Source organism: Saccopteryx leptura, chromosome 6, assembly GCF_036850995.1.
Source record: "Saccopteryx leptura isolate mSacLep1 chromosome 6, mSacLep1_pri_phased_curated, whole genome shotgun sequence".
Taxonomy (NCBI): Eukaryota; Metazoa; Chordata; class Mammalia; order Chiroptera; family Emballonuridae; genus Saccopteryx; species Saccopteryx leptura.
Genome location: NC_089508.1, coordinates 142,574,808 through 142,600,181, shown reverse-complemented (window position 1 = coordinate 142,600,181; position 25,374 = coordinate 142,574,808). Strand labels below are relative to the sequence as shown.

Below are 25,374 nucleotides of genomic sequence, written 5' to 3'. Positions count from 1 at the left end.
TGTTCTTTTTCAAAATATTAAAAGGATCATATCACAGCATGGATTTGGCTCCCTTTCTTTAGAAATAAACCTGACAGCCATCCAAGACAACTATGTTTGTTCCCTAACCATCTGAAGTGAAACAGTGAAGGGCTATCAATCCCAGGATAAAACAACAGGAAATACAATTTTTGCTTCTCCATATGAGATACTTCTCTGAAACAAAAATAGAAGAACAAATCTACTGTACTTCCTACTGTCCTTTGGCTGTTTGACTAAGATGTGACCAGACATCACTGGTATGTTAAAATAGGTCTTTGGATTCTAGTGAATTTCTACCCCTCCAGTTATTATTTAAATGTCTGGAACAAGCCTTGGTCCTTCTCACCAGCTCCTCTGGCTACAGACAGGGCCAGGACTTAGGTGGAAGGACTGCATGGGAAGAATGGAAGCACAGGGATTATGAGCAACAGATGTGAAACAAGCCATACCTGAGTTCAAGCGTTGCCTTCTTTGCTTATGAATGTAATCACATTGAGCGGGTTACTTAATCCTTCTAAACCTCAGCTTCTTCAATAAAATGGGCTAACAACCCCTACCTATTGGGATCACTGTGAAGATTAAATGGAAGTCTATTTGTAATGTATTTAGCAAGTGCTTGGTGGTTATTCTTATAAAAGGGATAAAATCTATTTGTTACTTCAGATTTCTTACCACTACTTTTTATGGAAAAACTTTATTAATTCCAGTAACAATAACAAATAATTTAGTCTCAAGCAGTGAATGGAAAACAGTTCATACTTTGAGGAGGAATGGAAAGACATGTAATAAAGCAAGTATAGTAAAATATTAATGCAGAATCCAAGAGGTAAGTATATAGGTGCTCACTATCAAATTCTTTACCTTTTTGTATGTTTCAATTTTTTCATAATAAAATGTTGGGGGGAAAATCAGTGCAGAACAGAGAAACTAACAAACTATAGACAGTCAGAATGAATTATAACAGAACAGAAACCATACAAAGCTAGATCCTTAAGCAAACTACTTTGAATACCCGAGCTGTCCTGAGTCCTGGTGACAAAGACTACCACGTAGCCTATGGCATGCACAGGAGAGCTGTCCCACTGCTGGAACCTGCATATCTCGGTCATTACAGTAACAAGTGGGATGAGAGACACATTTAAATCTTTTTTTTTCTTTCTTTTTTTAAGCTGGAAACGAGGAGAGACAGTCAGACAGACTCCCGCATGCGCCCGACCGGGATCCACCCAGCACGCCCAACCAGGGGCGACGCTCTGCCCCTCCGGGGTGTCGCTCTGCCGAGACCAGAGCCACTCTAGCGCCTGGGGCAGAGGCCAAGGAGCCATCCCCAGCGCCGGGGCCATCTTTGCTCCAATGGAGCCTTGGCTGCAGGAGGGGAAGAGAGAGACAGAGAGGAAGGAGGGGGGGGTGGAGAAGCAGATGGGCGCTTCTGCTTCTCCTATGTGCCCTGGCCGGGAATCGAACCCGGGTCGCCCGCACGCCAGGCCGACGCTCTGCTCTACTGCTGAGCCAACCGGCCAGGGTCGAGACACATTTAAATCTAAGAAAGACATTTATATCACAGCTCTCCACCACACAAACAGATCTTCCATTTCTGGGTCATTGTTTTCCTAATCAAGAGAAGGACATGCTAAATTCTGAGTCAGAGTGGATCAACTGACACTGCTTACTTAAAGTGAAAAAAGATGTCCAGTCTTCTCCTCCCTCTTTCTTCATGGATTCTTTTTCGTTTAAAATTTTTTTTGTGGCAGAGACAGAGAGAGGGACAGACAGGGACAGACAGGAAGGGAGAGAGATGAGAAACATCAACTCTTTGTTGTGGTTCCTCAGTTGTTCATCGATTGATTTCTCATATGTGCCTTGACGGGGGGAGGGGAGGGAGGACGACGACGACTACAGCAGACTGAGTGACTTCTTGCTCGAGCAAGCGACCTTGGGCTCAAGCTGGTGAGCCAAGCTCAAACTGGCACCTCGGGGTCTTGAACTTGGTTCCTCCGCATCCCAGTCCAATGCTCTATCCACTGCTCCACTGCCTGGTCATTGTACATAGATTCTCACATAGTTTTTTTCTTGTTTTTTTTTTAAACAAACTTCTGTTTGAAATAAAGACTAGGAAGTCAATCATAAACTCCCTGCATGTAAGTCATCAAGTCATCTGCCCTTGGAAGTAGAAACACAGAAAATGATATACAAATATTGGCTTCGATTCCCACCAACATAATATCAACTCTCAAACTACCATTCCATTAAGTTCATACAAGACTTTGGTGAAAAGTACCAGAGGGTTAAGGAGTCCTATGAGAAAAGAGTAGATCCAAGTTAAGGTAAAATAAGTAAGGCAGTCATGGATTACAACCTACTTTTAGCAACGTAACTTGAAAGAAGAAATTACTTCAAAAAAGCCTTATGTATAGAAAATATCTTCATGGGTTGAGGATTAGACAGTAATCAATCTTTCTTATTATTACTATTACTTTTCATTTATAAAAGTAAATTAGTATTCTACTGAGAGGAATAACTTGTGTGTTGTTTCTGAGATTTTAACTTAAAAGAAGAGTTATAAACACCTAGCTTTTAAGAAATGTATAATCACAGATACCTCTATATTCTCAAGGTGTTCTTACTTCATTTACTCAAGAACAGTAGAATACACTGTTCAGGGCTAAAGCAAATTGTAATCCATACCTCCTAATATTTCTCTTTTCCTTTATCCTAGTCAAGGACTTATCTAAACCACTTTGCCTCCTGCTGAGGAAATGGTTTATATTATTAAAGGTTTGCTCTCAAGAGGAGAAAATATGGTACTTAACCACTAACCATAGTAGTAAAATGTCAGTAATGTGATACTGTTATATTAAAGCATAGTGTATAATATAGTACAGATAAACTACACTTTAATAACATGATCCCAGGGCTCCAGGTTTGCTACTGGGGCAGCTATTAGCAGTCACAAAGCTGGGATGGAAGTGTGCATGGTGATAATAACCATGATGACTCAGTGAGCACCTGTCTGCCAAGCATTGTGTGACAGGCGCTGTTTATGTCATGTCTAATTCTTACAACCACCTACAAAGGTAGGCGTTATCACCTCCAGGTTTTTCTAGCTGGGAAAGGTAAAGGACCCTTATCAAGAAGATCCTATCCATTTTAACGCCATGGTAGTGAGATGTTGGGAAAGATATTGATGTCCCAAGCCCCGTTTTTCTTTTTTTTTTTTTTAATAACTTTATTTTTTTAATGGGGTGACATCAATAAATCAGGATACATATATTCAAAGAAAACATGTGCAGGTTATCTTGTCGTTTTTCTTAATCTAAGGAATGAGACGCATTCTACCTGCCTTCAAAGGGCTGCTGTGAGAATAAAGTGAATTAATGCAGGTAAGACATATAGCATAATGCTCCATACCTCTTACATGAATAATAAACAACTAATGTGATAGCAACCATATTGTTATGCCTTCCTGGACATTTCTACATCCTTAAATATTTCCAGAGTTCTTACCTTTTTCCCCCTAATACTTATCTCTCAGGAAACTATGCATTGAAATGTTCAAAGATTTTTCCCCCCAGCCCAGCAAGCAAGAGGAGAACAAAAGAGAAGTAGAGATAATAAAATAATTACCTTTATCTTAGAGTTAGCAGTCTTCTCTATCATCTTGTTCCTCAGTTTTTCTCAGTACCATTATATTCTGCATATACCTATTCTGTCCACATGCTGAGCAATCTGAACTATGTATTTATGTATGCATTTACCCTTCTAAAGCAAAGTTATTCAAACCCTACCACCAACAGCTAGCTGATTTCAAGTTCAAAATATCCCAGATTTAAATGCCATAACCAGAGTAGCCATGTGGGTAATATACGTCTTTCTCAGTTTTTAGAAATATAGTCATGTGCAAATGATTTATCTCAGCTTCACTTTGCTATAATGATCGCCAAATGTCTACTCCCCATTCATCATCCAATGGGCAAATGAAAATTTCAGCTGCCTTGTCAAGATAGCAAAAGTTTTCTTGCCACAGAAATGTGTCTCCTATTACTCTCAGTTTTAAATAGTATAAAAACAGCTCTAATCTATTTGTTTGACAAAAGTCAGTCAGCTTTCATCTTTCCTATCTCAATAACTTCTGCACTGAGTTATAAACTAAGCTGTAGAAGTAAATAGAATGTCGCCTGACCCGTGGTGGCGCAGTGGGATAAAGCGTCGACCTGGAACACTGAGGTAGTCAGTTCGAAACCCTGGGCTTGCCCGGTCAAGGCACATATGGGAGTTGATGCTCCCTGCTCCTCCCCCTTCTCTCTCTCTCTCTCTCTCTCTCTCTCCCCCTCTTTCCTTCTCTCTCTCTCCTCTCTGAAAATTAAATAAAGTCTTTAAAATAAAAATAAAAAAGAAGTAAAAGGAATGTCATCCCAGGCACACTACTCCTGACCAGTTCTTTCCCAGAGTCACTGATTCATTCATCACAATATTATGCAGCACCTACTATGTGCCAGGCCTTCTGCAGGTCCCTGAGACAAAAACACTGAGCAAAAACACACCAAGCGTGTACTCTGAAGGAGGCTACAGTTCCCTGGAAAAGACAGAAATGCAATGAATAATCTCAGTCACAGCAACTGAAACAAGTGCTGCAGAGAAGAGTGTTCCACAGGGGAGCACATGACCTAGGAGGCAGGTCCAGTGGGCTTTCTCAGGAAAGCTGTACTTGAACTGAGTGTGATCAAGAATGATTAGGGTCAATGAGGTAAAGAGACAGGAAGCGTACTGCAGACAGAGGTGAGAAGGAGAACGGACCGGTGACCAGCAGCCTTGTGGCTGCTGCACAGAGACTGAGGAGAAGCGTGGCCGAGGCTGGGGAGGCAGGTGAGGGCTGACATAGCACCTGTGGTCATGTCCAAGGCTTTCATTTTAAACTAAGAACAATGGGAAGAGACCAAAGGGTGCTGATTTGTATTTTGACTGCTCTGGGGAGAGTAGGTGACAGTAGTTTACAACGGAAGGAGATCAACCAGTTTGGAGACTGCTGCAGTGGTGCAGAAAAGAGTGCGGCAGGCTGCACCAGCCCAGGAACAGTGAACACGAACGTTCAGAAGAAGCTGCATGTTGACAGGACGGGTGCCAGTGCTGTGCTGGGAGCTGTACAGGCATGAACTCTTGGTATTCTTACATGCAGTATGCGAGACGAGCATTCTTTTCCACATTTCATAGACAGGATGACTGAGGCAGGTAAAATTTGTCCAAAATCCAGGAGATAAACAACCGGAACCCAAACCAATGGTTATGCAACTTCAAAGTCAACTGCAACATTATTGTGTAAAACTTAGAAATAGTTAGAAAAAAGGGTCTTTATAGTGAAGTTGCAAAACCTAAAACAAAAGTTTCTTGACCTATTTCATTAAGGTCCCAGGCGAATAGGACTAAAGAACATGGCGCACTTCCTGTTAACAAAATGGAGTCCCCTTTGCAGTTTCATACTTAGAAGAGGTGTACCTATTTCAACGTAGCGACTGGGCAAGTCCCTCATCTCGCTGGCATGCCGTTCCTTCACTGAGCATATCTGGAAAACAAATTCACAGATTATTTTATTCATTTGATGGAAAACTCTTCTAACATTTTAAATTAGCATGTAGCACGATGATGGAGGCACACATCTACCCACTGACTAAATGACAAAAATTAACTTCAATGCATAGAGCAACTGTTACTTATATTCTTCAACATTATTCTTCAATAAAGTCTTATTCAAGGACAAAAAAATCCAAGAAAACTATAATATAGTTTTATGATGTTTCCAATGACCCATTCTCTGCAACTCTGCATAAGGGCTACTTCTTTCATCATACAAATAAAGCTCTGGCAGAAGTGCATATCCAAAAACGCCCAATGGCTAACTCAGGCCACATTCACACTAGGTCTTGTGATTCTGACTACATATTAGTAATTTATTTTACTGTTGTTAAATAATACTTTGCAAACAGTGGCACATGCTCTTCAAACTACAGGCTGGTCCAGGCCTATTTTTTCAAGCTCTGTAAGCTAAGAATAGGGTTTTTTTTACACATTTTTAAAGGCAAGAGAGGAAGGGAGGGTGAAAGGGAGGGAGGAAGGGAGAAAGGGAGAGAAGGAGGGAGGGAGGGAAGGACTATTCAGCAGAAACAGAATGTAGCCTGGGCCCTGGCCTGTTGGCTCAGTGGTGGAGCGTCGGCCTGGCATGTGGAGGTCCCGGGTTCGATTCCCAGCCGGGGCACTCAGGAGAGGCGCCCATCTGCTTCTCCGCCCCTCTCCCTCTCCTTCCTCTCTGTCTCTCTCTTCCCCTCCCGCAGCCAGGGCTCCATTGGAGCAAAAGATGGCCCAGGCGCTGGGGATGGCTCCTTGGCCTCTGCCCCAGGCGCTGGAGTGGCTCTGGTCGCGACAGAGCGACACCCCAGATGGGTGGAGCATCGCCCCCTGGTGGGTGTGCCGGGTGGATCCCGGTGGGGCGCGAGTCTGTCTGACTGCCTCCCGGTTTCCAGCTTCAGAAGGGTGCCAAAAAAAAAAGAAAGAATGTAGCCTGCCTGTAAAATCTAAAATATTTAATACCAGCCCTTTACAGAAAGTCTGCCAATCCCTGTTTTAAATTATACATATACAGTTTGGATATCTATATGTGTGGGCATATTTATATGTCACTCACACACACAATACATAATTGTTTTAGGGTGATTAAGACTATGGAGATACACATCTATATATTTTTTGTATACACATTATTTTGTATATATATATACATATATTTTGCTATATTTTCTAAAGTAAATATATTCTATTTTGTAACAAGACACCAAGTATTTGTGTAAGTTCAGCCATGGGGCTAAAAACAATCTAAAGTTAAATACGAATTCTACACATTTTTGTCAGAAATCAGGTTTTTTCTTTGTTCTTTAGATAGTATTTATTGTGTTCTTTTATATCTGCTACCCTAAGTATCTCTCTCCAATACAGAAAATTCTAGCCTGACCAGGTGGTGGCACAATGGATAGAGTGTCAGACTGGGACACAGAGGAATCCAGGTTCAAAACCCCAGGTCGCCAGCTTGAGCGCAGGCTCATCCGGCTGGAGTACGGGCTCACCAGCTTGAGCATATTGTCACGGGCTTGAGTGTGGGATCATAGACATGACCCCACGGTTGCTGGCTTGAGCCCAAAGGTCACTGGCTTGAGCAAGGGGTCACTTGCTCTGCTATAGCCCTCCAATCAAGGCACAGATGAGAATGCAATCAATAAACCACTATGGTGCCGAGAAGAAGAATTGATACTTCTCATTTCTCCCCTTCCTGTCTGTCCCTATTTGTCCCTCTCTCTGGTCTCTGGCACACACACACACACACACACACACAAAGATTTCTAGAATATAGAAAAACCCAGAGGGAAAAGAATAAATGCTATTCATTATCTCGGCACCGTGAACACCATTAACCATCTTTTAAAAAAAATCTTTTATAAACCTAAGAATATAGCACAAATAATTTAATATAGAACTTAAATATTCTTCCACAATTCTCTAGTGTCTTCCTAGTATTTCATTATGAGTGTACTATAATTTACTTAATTGGTCCCATTTTAGATATTAGGTTTTTTGCTTCTATCTATCTATGCAAGCAATAGTACTATCAACATAGTTGGAAAACAAAACTTTTGAACTTTTGTTCTCTTGGGCTAAATTCCTAGAAGTAGAATGAATAGATCAATGGGTGTACACATATTATAAGATTTTTCTCTGGTTTATTTCATGTACACATCCAAGCTGCTGTCCAGCAGCGCAGTGACCACATGAGAGCACTCGCTCTTTCGCTCGTTCTAACGCAGGACTTGAACTGTGGCTGTGGACAGATAAGCATTTACTTAGAAGTGATCAGCTATTTTCTCCCTTGATTGTTTTTCACCATTTGTCTCCTGTCCATATCAGACGATCTCCTCTCTATTTCCCCAATGTTCACAATTTCCTTCTCCTTTTGTTAGACTTTTAATATTATATGTTATTTACTCTTCTTTTATACTTACTCTATTGCCCCATATATAAGATGCACCCATTTCCCCCCCCAAAAAATTGGGGTCTAAAAACTGGCTGTGTCTTATACAGTAGTTGTAGATTTTTTTAACTTGCATTTCCCGCTTCTGTGCTTGTTTTTGGGCTCATTGTTGCAGATTTTTTACTTGCGTTTCCTGCTTTTTCAGGCTTGTTGCTTTGTGCTAATTGTTTTGAACTTGTTACTGGTATATTACAGTAAGTTACGATTTGCCACATTCTGCCCAGAAATGGCTCAGAAAAGATTTTTGTACAGTGCTGAATTCAAGTTGAAAGTGATCCAGTTTGCAAAAGTGAATGGAAATCGTGCTGCTGAACATAAGTTTGGTCCTATTTCAACTGAGAAATCAATCTGAGACTGGCTATGTGAAGAAGAAACCCTACTGAAAACACCACGGCAGAAGAACATCATGAGGTAAGTCAGAAAAATGGCCTGATTTAGAGAGGGAATTAAGGATATGGATTGAAGAGCAAAGGGCAATTGGAATTCCTGTGTCCACAAAGATGGTTCAGCATGAGGCAAGAAGAATTGCTGATGAAAAAGAAGTTACTGATTTCAAGGGAGGACACAATTGGTGTTTCAGGTTCATGAAACAGAATAGACTAAGCAGGCACACACACACCAGACTTTCCCAAAAGATGCCTGAAAGCTATGAGCAGAAGGTCCTTGAATTTCCTCGTTTTGTCATTCGATGTCAGAAGACACATCAATTTGAGGTGGGACAGATTACAAGTAAGGACGAAGTCCCCCTTCAATTTGATGTCCCAAGTGATAGAACTGTTGATAAGAAGGGGGTAAAACTATAACTGTGAAGACAAATGGACATGCAAAGAGCCATTATACACTTGTTCTAGCTTGTTGTGCTGACAGAACCAAGTTGCCTCCTATGCTGATTTTCAAACACAAAACAATACCAAAAGAAAACATTCCTCGAGCAGTGATTATCCATGTTCATGACAAGGGTTGGATGGATCAGGATGGGATGAAGATCTGGTTTGATAAAGTTTGGAGAAGACCAGGATGGCTCTTATGCAAACCTGCCCTATTGGTGCTTGATCAGTTCAGGGTATACATAAGAAAAAACACAAAGAAGATTGCTGCAGAGCAAAAACAATACTTGTAGTCATATCTGGAGGCTTGACATCCCAGTTCCAACCACTTGATGTCAGCATTAACAAACCCTTCAAAGCTGCCATGAGAGACAAATGATGGAACCAATGGATGAAGTCTTCTGGGGACAATTTGACACCAGCAGGAAGAGTGAAGAAACCAACTATAGGAGAAGTTTGTACCTGGGTGAAAAGATCCTGGGATAATATCAAGATTGAGATCGTTGTCAAGTCATCTAAGAAGTGTGGCATTTCAAATGCCATAGATGAAACTGAGGACGAGGCAATATATGAAGACAGTGATTCGTCATCAGACACAGATGAGTACAAGCTAAGGGATGAGAGTTTTGACCATGATGAGGAGCTGTACAAATTTTATGATGAATAAAATTTGAGTTCAATAACTTTATGTAATACATTTTTTTTTTTAATTTCGGGCCCCAAAATTAAGGTGTGTCTTATACATGGGAATATCTTCTACATGGGAGCGTCTTATACATGAGGAAATACAGTACTAGGGAAAATACTAAATTGTCTAAAAGGAATGTTTCACAATGACAAATGAACTACCATTTTAATGTACTAATAAAAGTACATAGAGTAATGTTTCAAAGGGTATGCAATATAAGAATAGAAAGTAGGAATGTGTGTGTGTGTATAGCTATTGATATGAAAAAAGATATGTAGGTTATGATTATTAAACTAGCTTTTATTAACTCAAAAATGTGACAATGTAAACCTACGTTTGCCCACTCGTGTGTGTGTGTGTGTGTTTATAATATTAACCAGTATTTTTTGAGCAATGCTGAACACTGTTCCTAAATTAAGGACTTTGTAAAACAGACACAGCTCTTTTCTTAGGAAGATTATGGTACAATGAGGGAGACACACAAGTAAGGCATTTTACTCAAGTATGGTGGGGAAGTGCAGAAGTAAGGTGCAGAGGCATGTCCAGACTGGGGGGGGGGGGGAGGCACTTCCTGGAAGCAAACTTTTCTGTGACCGGTCAAAAGTGCACCATGACTTTACAGACACACTGTAACTTTGAGGGTAGACTCCACAGTATTTGTTCATGGTTGAATATGGCATGTAAGAAAAAGAAGTCAAACCTGAGGAACTAGTACTAGTACTTGTACTAGTACTAGTAATGCCAAGCCAAACTGTGTCGCCCTTGCCGCCATGCCGTTCTGAAGACAAGGACATAGGCATTCCTGTCAGCAAGGCCGTGGTCCGAGCTCTTCTTCCAGCAGCTGTGTCATAGATGGGTAGCAGCAAGTGCAAGTGGGTGAATACCAAAGTGCTACCCTAAGTTCATGTCCTGCGTAAGAGCAGATCAGTGACTTCAAGAGCCCTTTAAATTCAGAGGTAGTCTCTGACCCATGAACACTAAAATGCTTCATCCAACTTTCTCCTCCAGCTCTCCCCTTATATGTCTAATGGGGATCTCAGGTGGAAACACACAAAACAACTCCTGACATTTCCCTTCTAAGTATTTTTCATTAGCAGTCTTTCCCATTTCAGTAAAAGGTAGCTTCATGTACTAGTTCCTCAGGTTTGACTTCTTTTTCTTACATGCCATATTCAACCATGAACAAATACTGTGGAGTCTACCCTCAAAGTTACAGTGTGTCTGTAAAGTCATGGTGCACTTTTGACCGGTCACAGAAAAGCAACAAAAGATGATAGAAATGTGAAATCTGCACCAAATAAAAGGAAAACTCTTCCAGTTTCTGATGATGATGTAACACCGTGTATACAGCGTAGCAGCCCACGGCCATGCCAGTTGAGATGTGGACGGTACAGAGGAAAGTTCAGTGTGTTCTGTGGCTCGCTAAATTCGAATCCGTGACCAAAGTGCAACGTGAATATCGGCGTGTTTATAATGAAGCGCCACCACATAGGAATAACATTACTTGGTGGGATAAGCAGTTGAAGGAATCCGGCAGTTTGGTGGAGAAACCCCGTTCTGGTAGGCCATCAGTCAGTGACGAGTCTGTAGAGGCTATACAGGATAGCTACCTAAGGAGCCCTAAAAAATCTGTGTGTGAGCCCACATCAAACTGCACTGAATAGGTATGAAACTGAGAGGGTTTTCCTTTTATTTGGTGCAGATTTCACATTTCTATCGTCATTTGTTGCTTTCCTGTGACCAGTCAAAAGTGCACCATGACTTTACGGACACACTTGTATATTCAGAATCCAGTCACTCCTTGCCAACTCCACCAGCTGATCCAAGACACCACGTTTCACTGATGTTACTGGAATAGCCCCTACCCAGCCTCCACTCTTCCTGCACCTTTGCTATTTAGCTCCACAAAGCAACCAGAGATCCTTTTAAAATCCAAGTTAGATAACCAACTCCACTGCTCAAACCCTCTCTGGCTTCACAACTCATTCTAATTAAAAGCCAAAGATTACAAAAAGGCCTGTGAGCCCCTACATGATCAGCTCCACCACAACATACCCAAATACCTCTCTCTCTCTCTAGTGTCACTTTCCATCCCTCTCCTCCACACCAGTGTCATCCACTCTGGCATGATGGCTTTCTTTACATTCCACAAAGAATGTCAATCACACTCTTGCCTCAAAGATTCTTCCCTGGCTGCTCCCTCTGCTGACCCCTCCCCTATTGCTACATGCCTCCTTCCCTCTAGATCTCTGCCCAGAAGACACATGAGTTATATCTTCCCTAATCCAACATAAATTAAGTGGCAATCACCCCCTATCCCTGTCCTCATTTTCTTTTTTAACTATTCCCCTTGACCTTCACCACCAACATGTCATGTTTATTTACTTGTCCATTTCCCCTCATTAGAATAAATACAAAATTTCCCACAGAGGGAATTCACCCATTTATTTATTTATACATCTGTGATACTAGAACAATGCCCCACATATCACAGGAACTTGCTAAATACTGCCCTGGGAATGAATGAATGAATGAATGAATGAAATGGTTAGTTCTAATATACTTTACTACAAAGTGGTGGTTGTGTCTCCCTAATAAGACTGCTCTCTCACAGAAAATCGATTACATCCTATCTTCTCTTCCCTTAACAGAACACAATAAGACTCTCCACTGAATAGTATTTAACATATTCCAATCTGAGTTTGAAGAAGAGGAATCCCAATAAAATGAAACATCTGACATTAAAAAACTTGAGTTGGATTGCAATCGGGGCACCAAGTGCAGAAGTTTCCCATGGCTGCTGTAACAGACTCCCACAGACCTGGCGGTTTACAGCAAAAGAAATGAACTCTTTCCTAGTTCTGTGGGCCAGAAGCCTGAAGCCAGTTTCACTGGGCCACAATGAAGGTGTTGGGTAAGACTGCACTCCCTTCAGAGGCTCTAGAGAAGAATCTGGAATCCTTGCTTCCTCTAGCTCCTGGGGGCTGCCAACATTCCTCAGGTGCGTCACTCCACTCTGGTGCCTCCATGGTCACACTGCCCTCCCCTCTCTGTGGCAGCACTGTCTCTAAGAACACATGTGACTGCACTGGGGGGCACACCCAGAAAACACAACATATTCACCCCATCTCAATGTCCTTAATTAACCACACCTTTCACCACTTTCTTACCATATAAAGAAATGTTTCCAGGTTGCAGGAATTATTACTACTTGCTCTCTTTGGGGGTCATTCTTCAGCCTAATAGTATTTCTATAGAAATCAGTAAACTTATATGACCCTACCGGCAGGATTTTCTTATTATTCACCAAAATAAAAATCACAACTTTAAAACAACAAAAGCCACTTGTTCCATTAGAACTTTAAAAATGTCAACCATGTACTTTTTTAATGAGTACTGACGCACATGGGATAGGAAGACTGGGAATCACTCTTTTTATCCTAAACTTTGGGCACAACTTCCTTCCTGTTATCGCTAACGTGACCAAACTACGTTCACTCAACAGCATGAAAACAATTAGTGCATGTTCAATTAAGAGAGAAAGAGAACCTGAATCATATCAACCTCAGAGCCAAGAGGACCTAACCTCAAACAAAATAAGCTTGTTTGGTAATAAAAAGTACTGCATTAATAATTTCTACGCTTACCTTTTCCAAAGAAGAGTAAATTTTAAATAGCCATGTCTCTTTCATGAGTTTTCTATAATTTTATGACATAATAATAACAGCTAAGCCTGACTAGGAGGTTGCACAATGGATCAAACATTGGCCTAGGATGCTGAGGTTCGAAACCCTGAAACTGCCAGCTTGAGCACGGGGTCACCAGCTTGAACGTGGGAACATGACCCAATGGTCACTGGCTTGAGACCAAAGTTTGCTGGCTTGAAGCCCAAGGTCGCTGGTCTGAGCTCAAGGTTGCTGGCTTGAGCAAGGGGTCACTGGCTTGGCTGGAGCCCCCCACACCCACTCTGGTCAAGCAGTCAATGAACAATTAAGGTGCCGCAACTATGAGCTGATGCTTCTCATCTCTCTCCCTTCCTGTCTGTCTGTCCCTGTCTGTCTCTCTCTGTCTCTTTCTCTCTCTCTCTAAAATAATAATAACAGCTACTATTTTTTAGGTACAGTATGTCAGATTCTATGCTAAGCTCTTTCTAATGCATTACTTTATTTAATCCTCCACAAAATTTATAATGTGAGAATTCTGCAGATGAGGAGATTAGGTCTGGGAGAGGGTCACGCAGGAAGTAAAAGCAAAAGTTGGGAATGATCACAGGTTTTTCTGACCTAGCCAAGGCTCTTTCGTCAGACCACTTCTGGGAAACTTTATCATACCACTTTTACCTCAGCTAGTTTTTAGTCTATTTTGTTTAGGTTAAGCTATACATTTTAAAAGGGAAACAACATTTGGCTCTGAAGTATATAATACATGACAAACACTGTTACTCATGAAATAAATGTGAATAAGCTTCAGGTCTCTTTTGCAGAATAGCTAAATTACATTTACACAGGCACATAAAGGGTAGATAGTCATACGCCAAAAAACAGTATCAGATCTCATTGATAATATATCTGGGCAAGCAAAATGACTTAGTTCTATCCTTCTTTTTCTGCCATTATCTCTAATGAAGGAGCTAAGGGTCACAGCTGAGGAAAATGGAGAGAACAATACAGGAAAACCTGATGAAGCCACAAAATTAACCACATGTAAGTAGCCAAGACCAAGTGGGTTACGGGAAATTAAAAAAAGATTTTAAAAAGCAGCATCATTGTGAAGATAGAAAAGTTTACAATTTGTTTTTCACAGAATGGAAAATAAAAAAGACTCTTAAGATGGACTAATATGTATGAAAGGATTCAGCATTAAATGATTAGCACATGATGATAATACACAGGTAGAAAATACTTTGGTCCAAGAAGCCATTCAAAAACTCATATTCCTGGCCCTGGCCGGTTGGCTCAGCGGTAGAGCGTCGGCCTGGCGTGCGGGGGACCCGGGTTCGATTCCTGGCCAGGGCACATAGGAGAAGCGCCCATTTGCTTCTCCACCCCCGCCCCCCTCCTTCCTCTCTGTCTCTCTCCTCCCCTCCCGCAGCCAAGGCTCCATTGGAGCAAAGATGGCCCAGGCGCTGGGGATGGCTCCTTGGCCTCTGCCCCAGGCGCTAGAGTGGCTCTGGTCGTGGCAGAGCGTCGCCCCTGGTGGGCGTGCCGGGTGGATCCCGGTCAGGCGCATGCGGGAGTCTGTCTGACTGTCTCTCCCCATTTCCAGCTTCAGAAAAATACAAAAAAAAAAAAAAAAACCCCTCATATTCCTTTGGCCCATTCTCAATAGGTCTGTAAGAACATGGACTTATTTATAAGACAAGCAAAACCACCTTGACAGAAGTCCCCCAGCCGATAATCAGTGTCACATTGTCCTTCCAGCAAAGGCTGCACGGATACATATCTGGGCGAAGACTTATATCATCCCGGGGCACATTGGTGATTCTTTGTTTTGAGATGATGTCAAAAATCTTCACACCCTGGAAAATAAAACAGCATTAAGTATCCTCTACCCAGGAGAAGAAAAGTAAAGGAAACTTTATTACCAGCCCCTGCTACACACCACTGATAACCAGCACTGCAAAATATTGACAGTGTTTATTGAGCACTTCTGAGAGCCATGCGAAGGAAAATGCTCCCACTCCACACAAACCTGTGAGAACCCCAAACAAAAGAGAGCCTTTGTGCTACTTTGTGGACAAAAGCAATTTTACTAGTGGTTGGCAGCAGCAGCTCAAGTAGAACATAAATGTGAAATGTACAGATGTCAACAACTGCATTTCCAAAGTGACAGACAAGCAACATTTCTAATTGCATCATTCTACTCTCTTCAAAATGAAGTTTGCTTTTCAGAAACACTTTGAAATTGAAAATCAACCAGGTCAAGAAAACTACACCTGACATTTAAAGTACTCACATGGAGACATCAAACAAGGAGCTAATTAAAAATAAACCAAGAGGCCACAGGTTTGTCTCCCTTCCTGTGACCCAGGAAAAGTAAAAAAGTCCTGCATTAGCAAGGTAGCATTTTGGAGAATAGAACAGGAACTAATTTATTAAGTCATACCTTGACATTCCAAAAGATATGCCAGATATCAAAAGACATTTTAAAACTTTCTCTTTGCTCTAACTCATATTAATTTTAAGTAAGTGCAGCACCAAACCCATGACGCACTTTTAAAAGGCAGGCTGATATTCTGCTTGTGATTATACTGGGAGTAAAAACGAATCAGCCGTATCCCGTACTTGTTTAATATCTACTGCTACTTGCCCTTGGCTAGTAGGCAAATGGTATTTTCAAGACCACACTCACAATGCAACCCTTCAAGTATTCAGATGCCTTTTCATTTTCTAGGCAATTCTCCATGCCTCAGGCTTCTTCCTCTAAAATAGAGTCCAGAATATGTTAGGAGTTATGAAAGCTAAGAGCAATCTAGTTTCTTTACCCCTGTAGGTATGACATGAGTTGCCATTTGTATCTCTCTGAAATGACCGCCAGAGCAAGTGATGCCTTTTCCCTTTGTTACAGTCTCTCAGGTCAGCCACTCTTTTGGCTCTGAAGAAGCATTAGGAAGATGGAGACAAGCTTTTACCATATTATTGGCCCAAGCAATCAGATGGCCCCTCCACTCCACACTCCTTATGTTCCCTTCCCCTTCATGCAGAACAGAAGACTTCCATCTGCTCATCCAGGACCGTTCAAACAGCAGCAACTGGAACAAAGAGCGTAACAACAGAATTTTAGAAACCAAGAAGCATGTATCAGATTCCTTCCTCCCTATTTTTGCCTGGCCATTGACCAAATGACAAGTTATCTCCCCCAAATTTTATGCAGACTTACAATAAATATTACATAATTTGTATTTTGAAAAAATTTCCACTATATATTTATCCTGCTGAGAACACTAAAAATGTTTGAGTGCTGAAGTTACTACAAAGTCAAGCCACTAGATGGCACCAAAATACCAAAATTCAAGGAGGATAATGCACATTAGTCAAAAGACTTGTATCACAGTATGTTCTTCAAATGATTGCTCAAGAATGAATTTATTTGTTAAACTGGGAAATCAAAACCTCATATTAGTTACAAATTAAATCACAATCACTAGAAGGAGTCTGTTTCTCATTTAACCCAAGAAAAATAATTAAACAATGACATTTGAGCAATATTTCATGTCATAAAGAGAAATTTGCTTAAGGATCAAACTTCTTGAGTTTAGAGTAGCTAAGGTTTTTATTTTAAAAGCAAGACTCTACAATAAAAAAATATCTGCCAACTAAGTTTTATAACCAAATATATAACTGGTCAAAACCTCTAAGACTGTAGTTCTAATAATTCATGCATTATTAAGATACAATTCGTTAAAGGTTTTTTTTATATAGCCGATTTAAATGCTTTATGACATTTATAGAATATATAATTTACACAATATATATAACAATATATTAATAACTTAATATATACAAGATATAATTTATACAATGTGTAACTTGCAGTATATAACCTCACACATGCATCCTGAAGCATATTTATCATTTATTTTATTTATTTATTTTTTTTTCATTTTTCTGAAGCTAGAAACAGGGAGAGACAGTCAGACAGACTCCCGCATGCGCCCGACCGGGATCCACCCGGCACGCCCACCAGGGGCAACGCTCTGCCCACCAGGGGGCGATGCTCTGCCCATCCTGGGCGTCGCCATGTTGCGACCAGAGCCACTCTAGCGCCTGGGGCAGAGGCCACAGAGCCATCCCCAGCGCCCGGGCCATCTTTGCTCCAATGGAGCCTTGGCTGCGGGAGGGGAAGAGAGAGACAGAGAGGGAAAGCGCGGCGGAGGGGTGGAGAAGCAAATGGGCGCTTCTCCTGTGTGCCCTGGCCGGGAATCGAACCCGGGTCCTCCACACGCTAGGCCGACGCTCTACCGCTGAGCCAACCGGCCAGGGCATATTTATCATTTAAAAGCAAATGCTGACACATTAATAATAGAATGTAAACTCCCTATTACCAGAGTAAACTTCAGTTTCCCTTAGTGCCTCCTGTGACTCTTCCACCCCTAAAGAGCAAGGGTAGTAAGTATTAGGAAAAAAGTAAATTTATATTTTACTTAATTTTTTTGTGTGACCCAGACAGAGAAACAGTCAGAGAGAGCGACAGAGAGGGACAGACAGACAGGAAGGGAGAAAGATGAGAAGCATCAATTCTTTGTTCCAGCTCCTTACTTGTTCATTGATTGCTTTCTCATATGTACCTTGACCAGGGGGCTACAGCAGACTGAGTGACCCCTTGATCGAGCAGCGACCTTGGGTTCAAGCCAGTGACCTTGAGCTTCAAGCTAGCAACCTCTGGGCTAAAGCCAGTGACCCCATGCTCAAGCTGGTGAGCCTGCACTCAAGCCAGATGAGCCCGCACTCAAGATGGTGACATCGGGCTTTGAACCTGGGTCCTCTGCATCTCATTCTAACACTCTATCCACTGCACCACTCCCTGGTCAGGCTACATTTTATTTAATATTTAAATATATCTTTCTCAATAGTTTAGGTTCATATAGTCAGAAAGTGCACAATAAAGAAAACAGAATCCTAAAATTAAATAACTGTTCATCTTCAAAAGGGTTACTATTTTTTTTTTTGGTATTTTCTGAAGTTGGAAACGGGGAGGCAGTCAGCAGACTCCCGCATGCGCCCAACCGGGATCCACCCGGCATGCCTACCAGGGGGCCATGCTCTGCCCATCTGAGGTGTTGCTCTACTGCAACCAGAGCCATTCTAGCACCTGAGGTAGAGGTCATGGAGCCAACCTCAGTGCCCGGGCCAACTTTGCTCCAATGGAGCCTTGGCTGCGGGAGGGGAAGAGAGAGACAGAGAGGAAGGAGAGGGGGAGGGGTGGAGAAGCAGATGGGTGTTTCTCCTGTCCTGGCCGGTAATCAAACCCGGGACTTCTGCACGCCAGGCTGACGCTCTACCACTGAACCAACCGGCAAAGGCCTAAAAGGGTCACTTTTAAATGCCTTAAATGTTTGAAGTTCTCCATTATTCATGGAAAAGAAAGGTGGCTTCACACAGTCTACAGTTGAGGCTGTAGGCATAGCTTTTACTGAACACAGGGAGTCCTGTCTTCACACCGGACAGATATAGAAAGACCCTCTCAAATGACCTCCACCCCTTTCGTCCTCTCCTAGCCCAGGTCTCAGTAAATCACCACTAGTGTGTCTCCTGCTTCCAGTGAGAGATCCTGAGGTCTGTTCTGTCTGTGATGCAGCCTCTTCCTATTATAAAACACTGAACACATTCAGTGTGTTTTATAATAGGATAGGTTTCAATTTTGGGAAAGGAGAAGAAAGTCTGAGAATATAGCTCCAGCAACACTTTTCACTAAAGAAAGGTAGCTAAAAACTACTATATTAAACATGAGGAATTGATAAGATGAAAATGTTTGTCTTCTGTATGTGGTCTGAATCAGGCGGGGTGACTGAGGGCTAGGCCCAGGGAGTGCTCCATTAGCAACTGCTGGGAGGGATGGTGGCTAGAGGCCCAGGACCAAAGTATGGTGGAGCCAGCATCTAGTTCCTGTCCTTCAACAAGTCCTACCTAGACAAAACTGAGGCAGTATTAAAAGGGAAACAATCGACCCTGCCTGGACAGCTCTGTTGGTTAGAGCATCATCCCAAAGCACAGAAGTTGCCAGTTTGATCCCTGGTCAGGGCACATACAGGAGCAGATCAATAGTCCTGTCTCTCTCTTGTGCTCTCTGCCTTCCTCTCTCTAAATATATATATATAAATAAAAACGGGGGTCCTGGCCAGTTGGCTCAGTGGTAGTGTTGTTCTGGCATGTGGATGCCTTGGGTTTGATTCCCAGTCAGGGCACACAGAAGAAGTGACCATCTGCTTCTCTCCCCCTCTCTCTCCTCCTTCTCTCCCTCTTCCTCTCCCACAGCCAGTGGCTCAGTTTGAGGGTTGTCCCCGGGTCCTGATGATAGCTTGGTTGGTCCAAGCTTGTCAGCCTCAGTCACTAAAAATAGCTCAATTGATTTGAGCATCAGTCTCAGACAGGGTGGCCTGGTGGATCCTGGTTGGGCACATGTGGGAGTCTGTCTCACTAACTCCCCTCCTCCTACTTAAATAGAAAAAATAAATAAATAAATAAATACTTTCTATCACTGGGTGAAAGAGAAAATTCAACTATAACCAGAAGCACTCTGAAAAATAAAATTGCACATCTTCACTTCAGGGGTCACATTCAAGATTATAAACAAGGGATAGCCCACAGCTCTAGAAGTTAATGAAAAGAAACAGATGTCCATGAACCAGCTACATGACAAAAATATTTTACTGAGGGTATAAAAGCAAAACTAAATAAATGGAAAGATACATTACATTCTAGGATAGTCAAACTCGAACTTCTCACTGAAGACTTTAAATTTTACTAAGTTTATCTAGGATTTTAAATATAAGCCCAAAAAAATCTCAAAGAAATTATTTCTAGAACTTCTTAAATGCTATAAATTCACTTTAAAATATAAGAGAACAAAAATGTTTTTCAATTAAACATTTTAGATGTGCGTGTGAATTTGTACTGCCACAGAGTAAAATATTTTATAAAATTAAAACTCAAAACAAAAATTGACATCAACGAAATAAAAAAAATGTTGAATGTTTTCTAACATGATAATAAACTTAAATGCCATTGAGATTGAAAAAAAGAAGAAGAAGAAGAAAAGAAAGAGCTGGTAAAGATGAATCAATTATAAGATCAGTACAGCCAGTGAAATTGAGGAAGTAATCAAAAACCTCCAAGTGAAGTCCTGGAAAAATGGCTTCACATGGTGGTATTTACAAACCATCAGAAAATAACTAACACCTATCCTCCTGAAATGATCCCAAAAAATTCAACAGGAGGGAAAAAACACCCACCTCATTTTATAAGGCTAGCATTATCCTAATTACAAAACCAAATAAAGGCACTTCAAAGAAAGAAAATTATAGACTAATATCCCTAATGAACATAGATGCTAAAACCCTCTATAAAATATTAGTAAACCAGATCCAGCAATACATTAAAAAAATCAGCCTGACCAGGTGGTAGTGCAGTGGATGGAGCATCAGACTGGGACATGGAGGACCCAGGTTCAAGACCCCGAGGTTGCCAGCTTGAGTGTGGGCTCATCTTGTTTGAGCAAGGCTCACCAGCTTGAGCTGAAGGTCGCTGGCTTGAGCAAGGGGTCACTCAGTCTGCTGTAGCCCTCCAGACAGGGCACATATGAGAAAATAATCAGTGAACAACTAAGGTGCCACAACGAAGAGCTATTGCTTCTCATCTCTCTCCCTTCCTGTCTGTCTGTCCCTTTCTCTGTCTCTCTCTGTCTCGGTCACAAAAAGAAAGAAAAAGACATACATGATGATTAAGTGAGATTTATTCTGGGGATGCAGGGTTGGTTCAATATCCAGAAATCAATTAGTATTGTTCACCACATAAACAAAATAAAGATTAAAGGATAAAAACCATATGATAATATCAAGAGATGCAGAGAAAGCATTTGATAAAATCCAGCACCCATTTATGATCAAAAGTCTCAGCAAAGTGGAAAAAGAGGAAACATACCTCAACATAATAAAGGCGTACATGACAAACCTAAAGCCAACATCAAGCACAACAGAAACTACAAATGTTTTCATTAAGATCAGGAAGAAGACAGGGATGTATACTTTCACTGTTCTTATTCAATACAGTGCTGGAAGTCCTAGCCACAGTAATCAGACAAGAAGAAGAAATAAAGGCATCCAAATTGGAAAGGAGGAAGTAAAATTGTCATTATTTGCAGATGACATGACATTGTAAATAGAAAACCCTAAACCCTAAAGACTGCACCAGAAAACTATTAGAGCTAATAAATGAATTAGGCAGTGTAGTAGGATATAAAATTAATATTCAAAAATCAATGCCATTTTTATATACCAATAATGAACTATCAGAAAGGGAAATTAAAAAAACAATCCCATTTACTATTGCAAAAAGTAAAGTACCTAGAAATAAATTTAACCAAGGATGTAAGACCTGTACTCAGAAAATTATAGGATACTGAAGAAAGAACTTGCAGAAGATACAAATAAGTGAAAGCATATACTGTGTCATGGATTAGAAGAACTAACGTAATTAAAATGTCCATACTACCCAAAGCAATCTAGAGATCAATGAAATTCCTATTAAAATACCAATGGTATATTTCAGAGTTACAATAAATACTGCAAAAACTTATTTGGAACCACAAAATACCTTGAATAGCCTCAGCAATCTAGAGAAAGAACAAAGCTGGAGGAATCACATACTGGGTATCAAACTATACTACAAGGCTACAGTAATCAAAACAGCACGTTACTGTCATAAAAAGAGAAATATAGATCATTGGAACGGAATAGAAAGCTCAGAAATAAACCCAAACCTTTATAGTCAATAACAATTTGAAAAAGGTGACAAAAAAAACATAAAATGGGGTCTATACAAGGTCAGGCATTGTATGTGTGCGTGAACATGTGCACAGGAAACAAGGCACCCTACCCTCAAACTACTAAGCAGTAGTCCAACCATCTTCCTGGAAGATCCATCTTCCATCTGATACATCCACTTAGCATTATAGATAGTGGATGTATCAGAAGTTAAACTGGTAAAAACAGATGACTACACTTGATCTCAGCCAAAAAGCTGAGAAGCAATCTTTTAGCATTATGGATTCAAATGAAATCACTATGTCCATGTTTAGAAATTCATGCTAAGAAGTGATCAGACAAGTGAATAAAGATGTATGTGCAGTTAGTTCTAAAAGCCAGAAATGGACTAAACACTGGGGAATGATTGACTAAAATGAAGTAGAGCCAGACATATGAAACATACACATCCACTTTTAAATGATCTATAAAGGCCCCGGCCAGCTGACTCAGTGGATCAAGAGTTGGCCTGGCGTGCAGATGTCCTGGGTTCAGTCCTCCATCAAAGCACACGTGAGAAGTGACATCTGCTTCTCTTTCCCTCCCTCTTCCCCTTCACCCTCTCTTCCCCTCTTGCAGCCAGTGCCTTGGGTGGTCTGAGCATCAGCCTCAGGCACTGAGGATAGCTTGGTTGATTTGAGCATCAGCCCCATATGGGCCTGTAGGGTGGATCCCAGACAAGGTGCATGTGAGAGTCTGCCTCACTATTGTCCCTACTCTTACTTAAAAAAATAAAAAGTACTACATTTCTCTATGTATAAGAGGCTCCCATGTATAAGACACACACTAATTTTGGGGCCTGAAATTTGAAAAAAGAAAGTATGACATAAAGTTATTGAACTCAAGTTTTATTCATCATAAAATTCATACAACTCCTCATCACTGTCAAAACTCCCACCCATTAGCTTGTACTCATCTGTGTCTGATGACAAATCACTGTCTTCATATATTGCCTCGTCCTCAGTTCCATCTATGGCATTTGAAATGCCACAACCACTGTATATAAGACACACCCAGTTTTTAGTCCCCAAATTTTTTGGAAAAAGGTGTCTTACACATGGGGAATTATGGTAAATGATTTGTATACGTATATTTATTAACATAAAAGATGTTCAGGGCATATTAAATAAAAAAGCAGATTGTAAAACAGTATTAAATATACTCTTCAAATAAAATATGAATGTGTAGCCATATATAAAAGTCTAAAGATATAATCATAATTCTAGAAATGATATTTTTATATTATTTCTGTTTCATAATTATTCTACATGAAACATTTTTATATTTATATAACATTTATAAATTACTTTTATAATGTTAATACGGGAATAAAAAGCCATTCTCTTGTTTTTACAAAATCAGGATAATATAAAGGAACAGTTGAAACAAAACAATATAAAGAATTCACTGAAACTTAAAGAAGGAATGTGTGAAACAAATTGAATATGTATTAGAATTTACATAAACTGTAACTATTTTTAAAATAAAACATTAACTATAGAAAACTGTGAATAAAGTCTTGCAATAGCAACCAAAATCAAACTCACTCCAATTGATCTGTCTGTTGTGGTTGTTCTGCTTTTTGGGTTATGAGAGGAAGCTGAGGCTGGCTGGACCCTGGCCTCCTGGTCTCCTGCTCTAGTGCCAAGGAAAACCAACAGCAGAAGGCCAGGAGAAATGGAAAAAGAGAATCCCGAATTCTGTCTGGCTCACCACGTCTGAGCTTCCAGATTCCAGCACAGCACACACACCTGTGGATGCTGCTCTGCATGGAATCACAGCAGCAAAGCAGCTTCTCCGTCAGCGATATCTGATAGTTCAGAAGTCGCATGGCATTCTGTGCAACCAAGGGGGATGCTCAGACAAGTGGGAAAGGCTAACATGCTAACTTATGAAAATTAAACAAATGTAAATTTATATTACAATTTTAGACATGATTCGTGTTATTTTCTGATGTTTTACAAATACCAATAGTTTCAATTACTTTATATTTTGTAGATGAAAAATAAGTAATAAACTATATGTAAATAGCCTTAAATATATTAGGAAGTTCTTGGTTTAGAAGAATTCTTTTGTAAGTCAAATAATTTCCCCCTAAATTCTTGTTCAGTGTATGTTTTAGGGCGATGCTTGTTCTTTCAGGGGATAATGAGTACCACCAACTATGTTGTTCACTGAGATCACGTATTCACCTTTCACCTCCCAGGATGCAAATGCATTGGGGAAAGAGACCACATCTTATACTTTTCTAGACACACAAGGCATAATATATGATAAATATTGAGTATGCCTTTCTAGGTCCACTAGTCTTGTTCTTTTTATTTTTAGTTTTGTGACAGAGAGAGGAACAGTTAGGGACAGAGAGAAATGGAGGGAGAGAGATGAGGAGCACCAATTCTTCGTTGCAGCACCTTAGTTGTTCACTGATTGCTTTCTCATATGTGCCTTGATGGGGGTGTGGTGGAGGGGGGCTACTGCAGAGCGAGAGACCCCTTGCTCAAGCCAGCGACCTTTGGTCTCAAGCCAGCAACCACGGAGTCATGTCTATGATCCCACACTCAAGCCGGTGACCCCGTGGTCAAGCTGGTGAGCCCATGCTCAAGCTGGATGAGCCCACACTCAAGCCAGAGACCTTGGGGTTTCAAACCTGGGTCTTCTGCATCCCAGTCTGATGCTCTATCCACTGTACCACCATCTGGTCAGGCTCCAGTCTTATTCTTTCCTTCACTGCCCATACACACAATGTATTTGCTTCAGGAGAGGCTCCATAATTCCCCAAAACCCCTGTTACTTAACGCATCTGTAATTAGTGATGTCCAGTAGAATCGGTCCTAATCTCAAAATCTAAAGAAAAGAACCCTGTGACTGTACACATAATACATATCTTTGTTTTGCGAAAGGCCTCACAATGACCCCGTGTCCTACTCCTGAAATGTTGGTCTATTTCCCTTTGTTCAATGCCAGAGTATATAATTTGTGCACAGCTTGTCAGAAACTTGAAAACTACTTTTAAGGTTAATAATCTTCTCCTATTCAATTTAAGTAATTGTAGTACCTTTATTTCAAGGATGCCAACTTAGACTGAACAGTGTTCATTTAAAATGTGTCTGTAAGCTTGCAGAAGGCAATATGGATTGCCCCAGTGCCCACTTCTCCCCACTGTCTTGTCCCTAGCCTGCTTCTCTCCTCTACATTACCTGCTTAGCCTTTGAAGCATTTATTTCTGAATTACCTCTCTACTCTATTTTAA

The 25,374-nt window shown here is 40.9% G+C and overlaps 1 protein-coding gene and 1 pseudogene across 1 annotated transcript in view; both read right to left on the bottom strand.

The window, feature by feature from the left end:
- VPS41 (VPS41 subunit of HOPS complex) overlaps positions 1-25,374 on the bottom strand; it is a 266,714-nt gene that overhangs the window by 114,449 nt on the left and 126,891 nt on the right. The window contains exons 8-10 of the mRNA XM_066341578.1: positions 16,236-16,355; positions 14,976-15,122; positions 5,512-5,578 (exon numbers count right to left, since the gene is read on the bottom strand). Of these exons, the coding sequence (XP_066197675.1) occupies positions 5,512-5,578; positions 14,976-15,122; positions 16,236-16,355 (334 nt within the window). The remainder of the gene's footprint in view (positions 1-5,511; positions 5,579-14,975; positions 15,123-16,235; positions 16,356-25,374) is intronic.
- On the bottom strand, positions 22,129-22,353 carry LOC136377704 (U2 spliceosomal RNA; annotated as a pseudogene).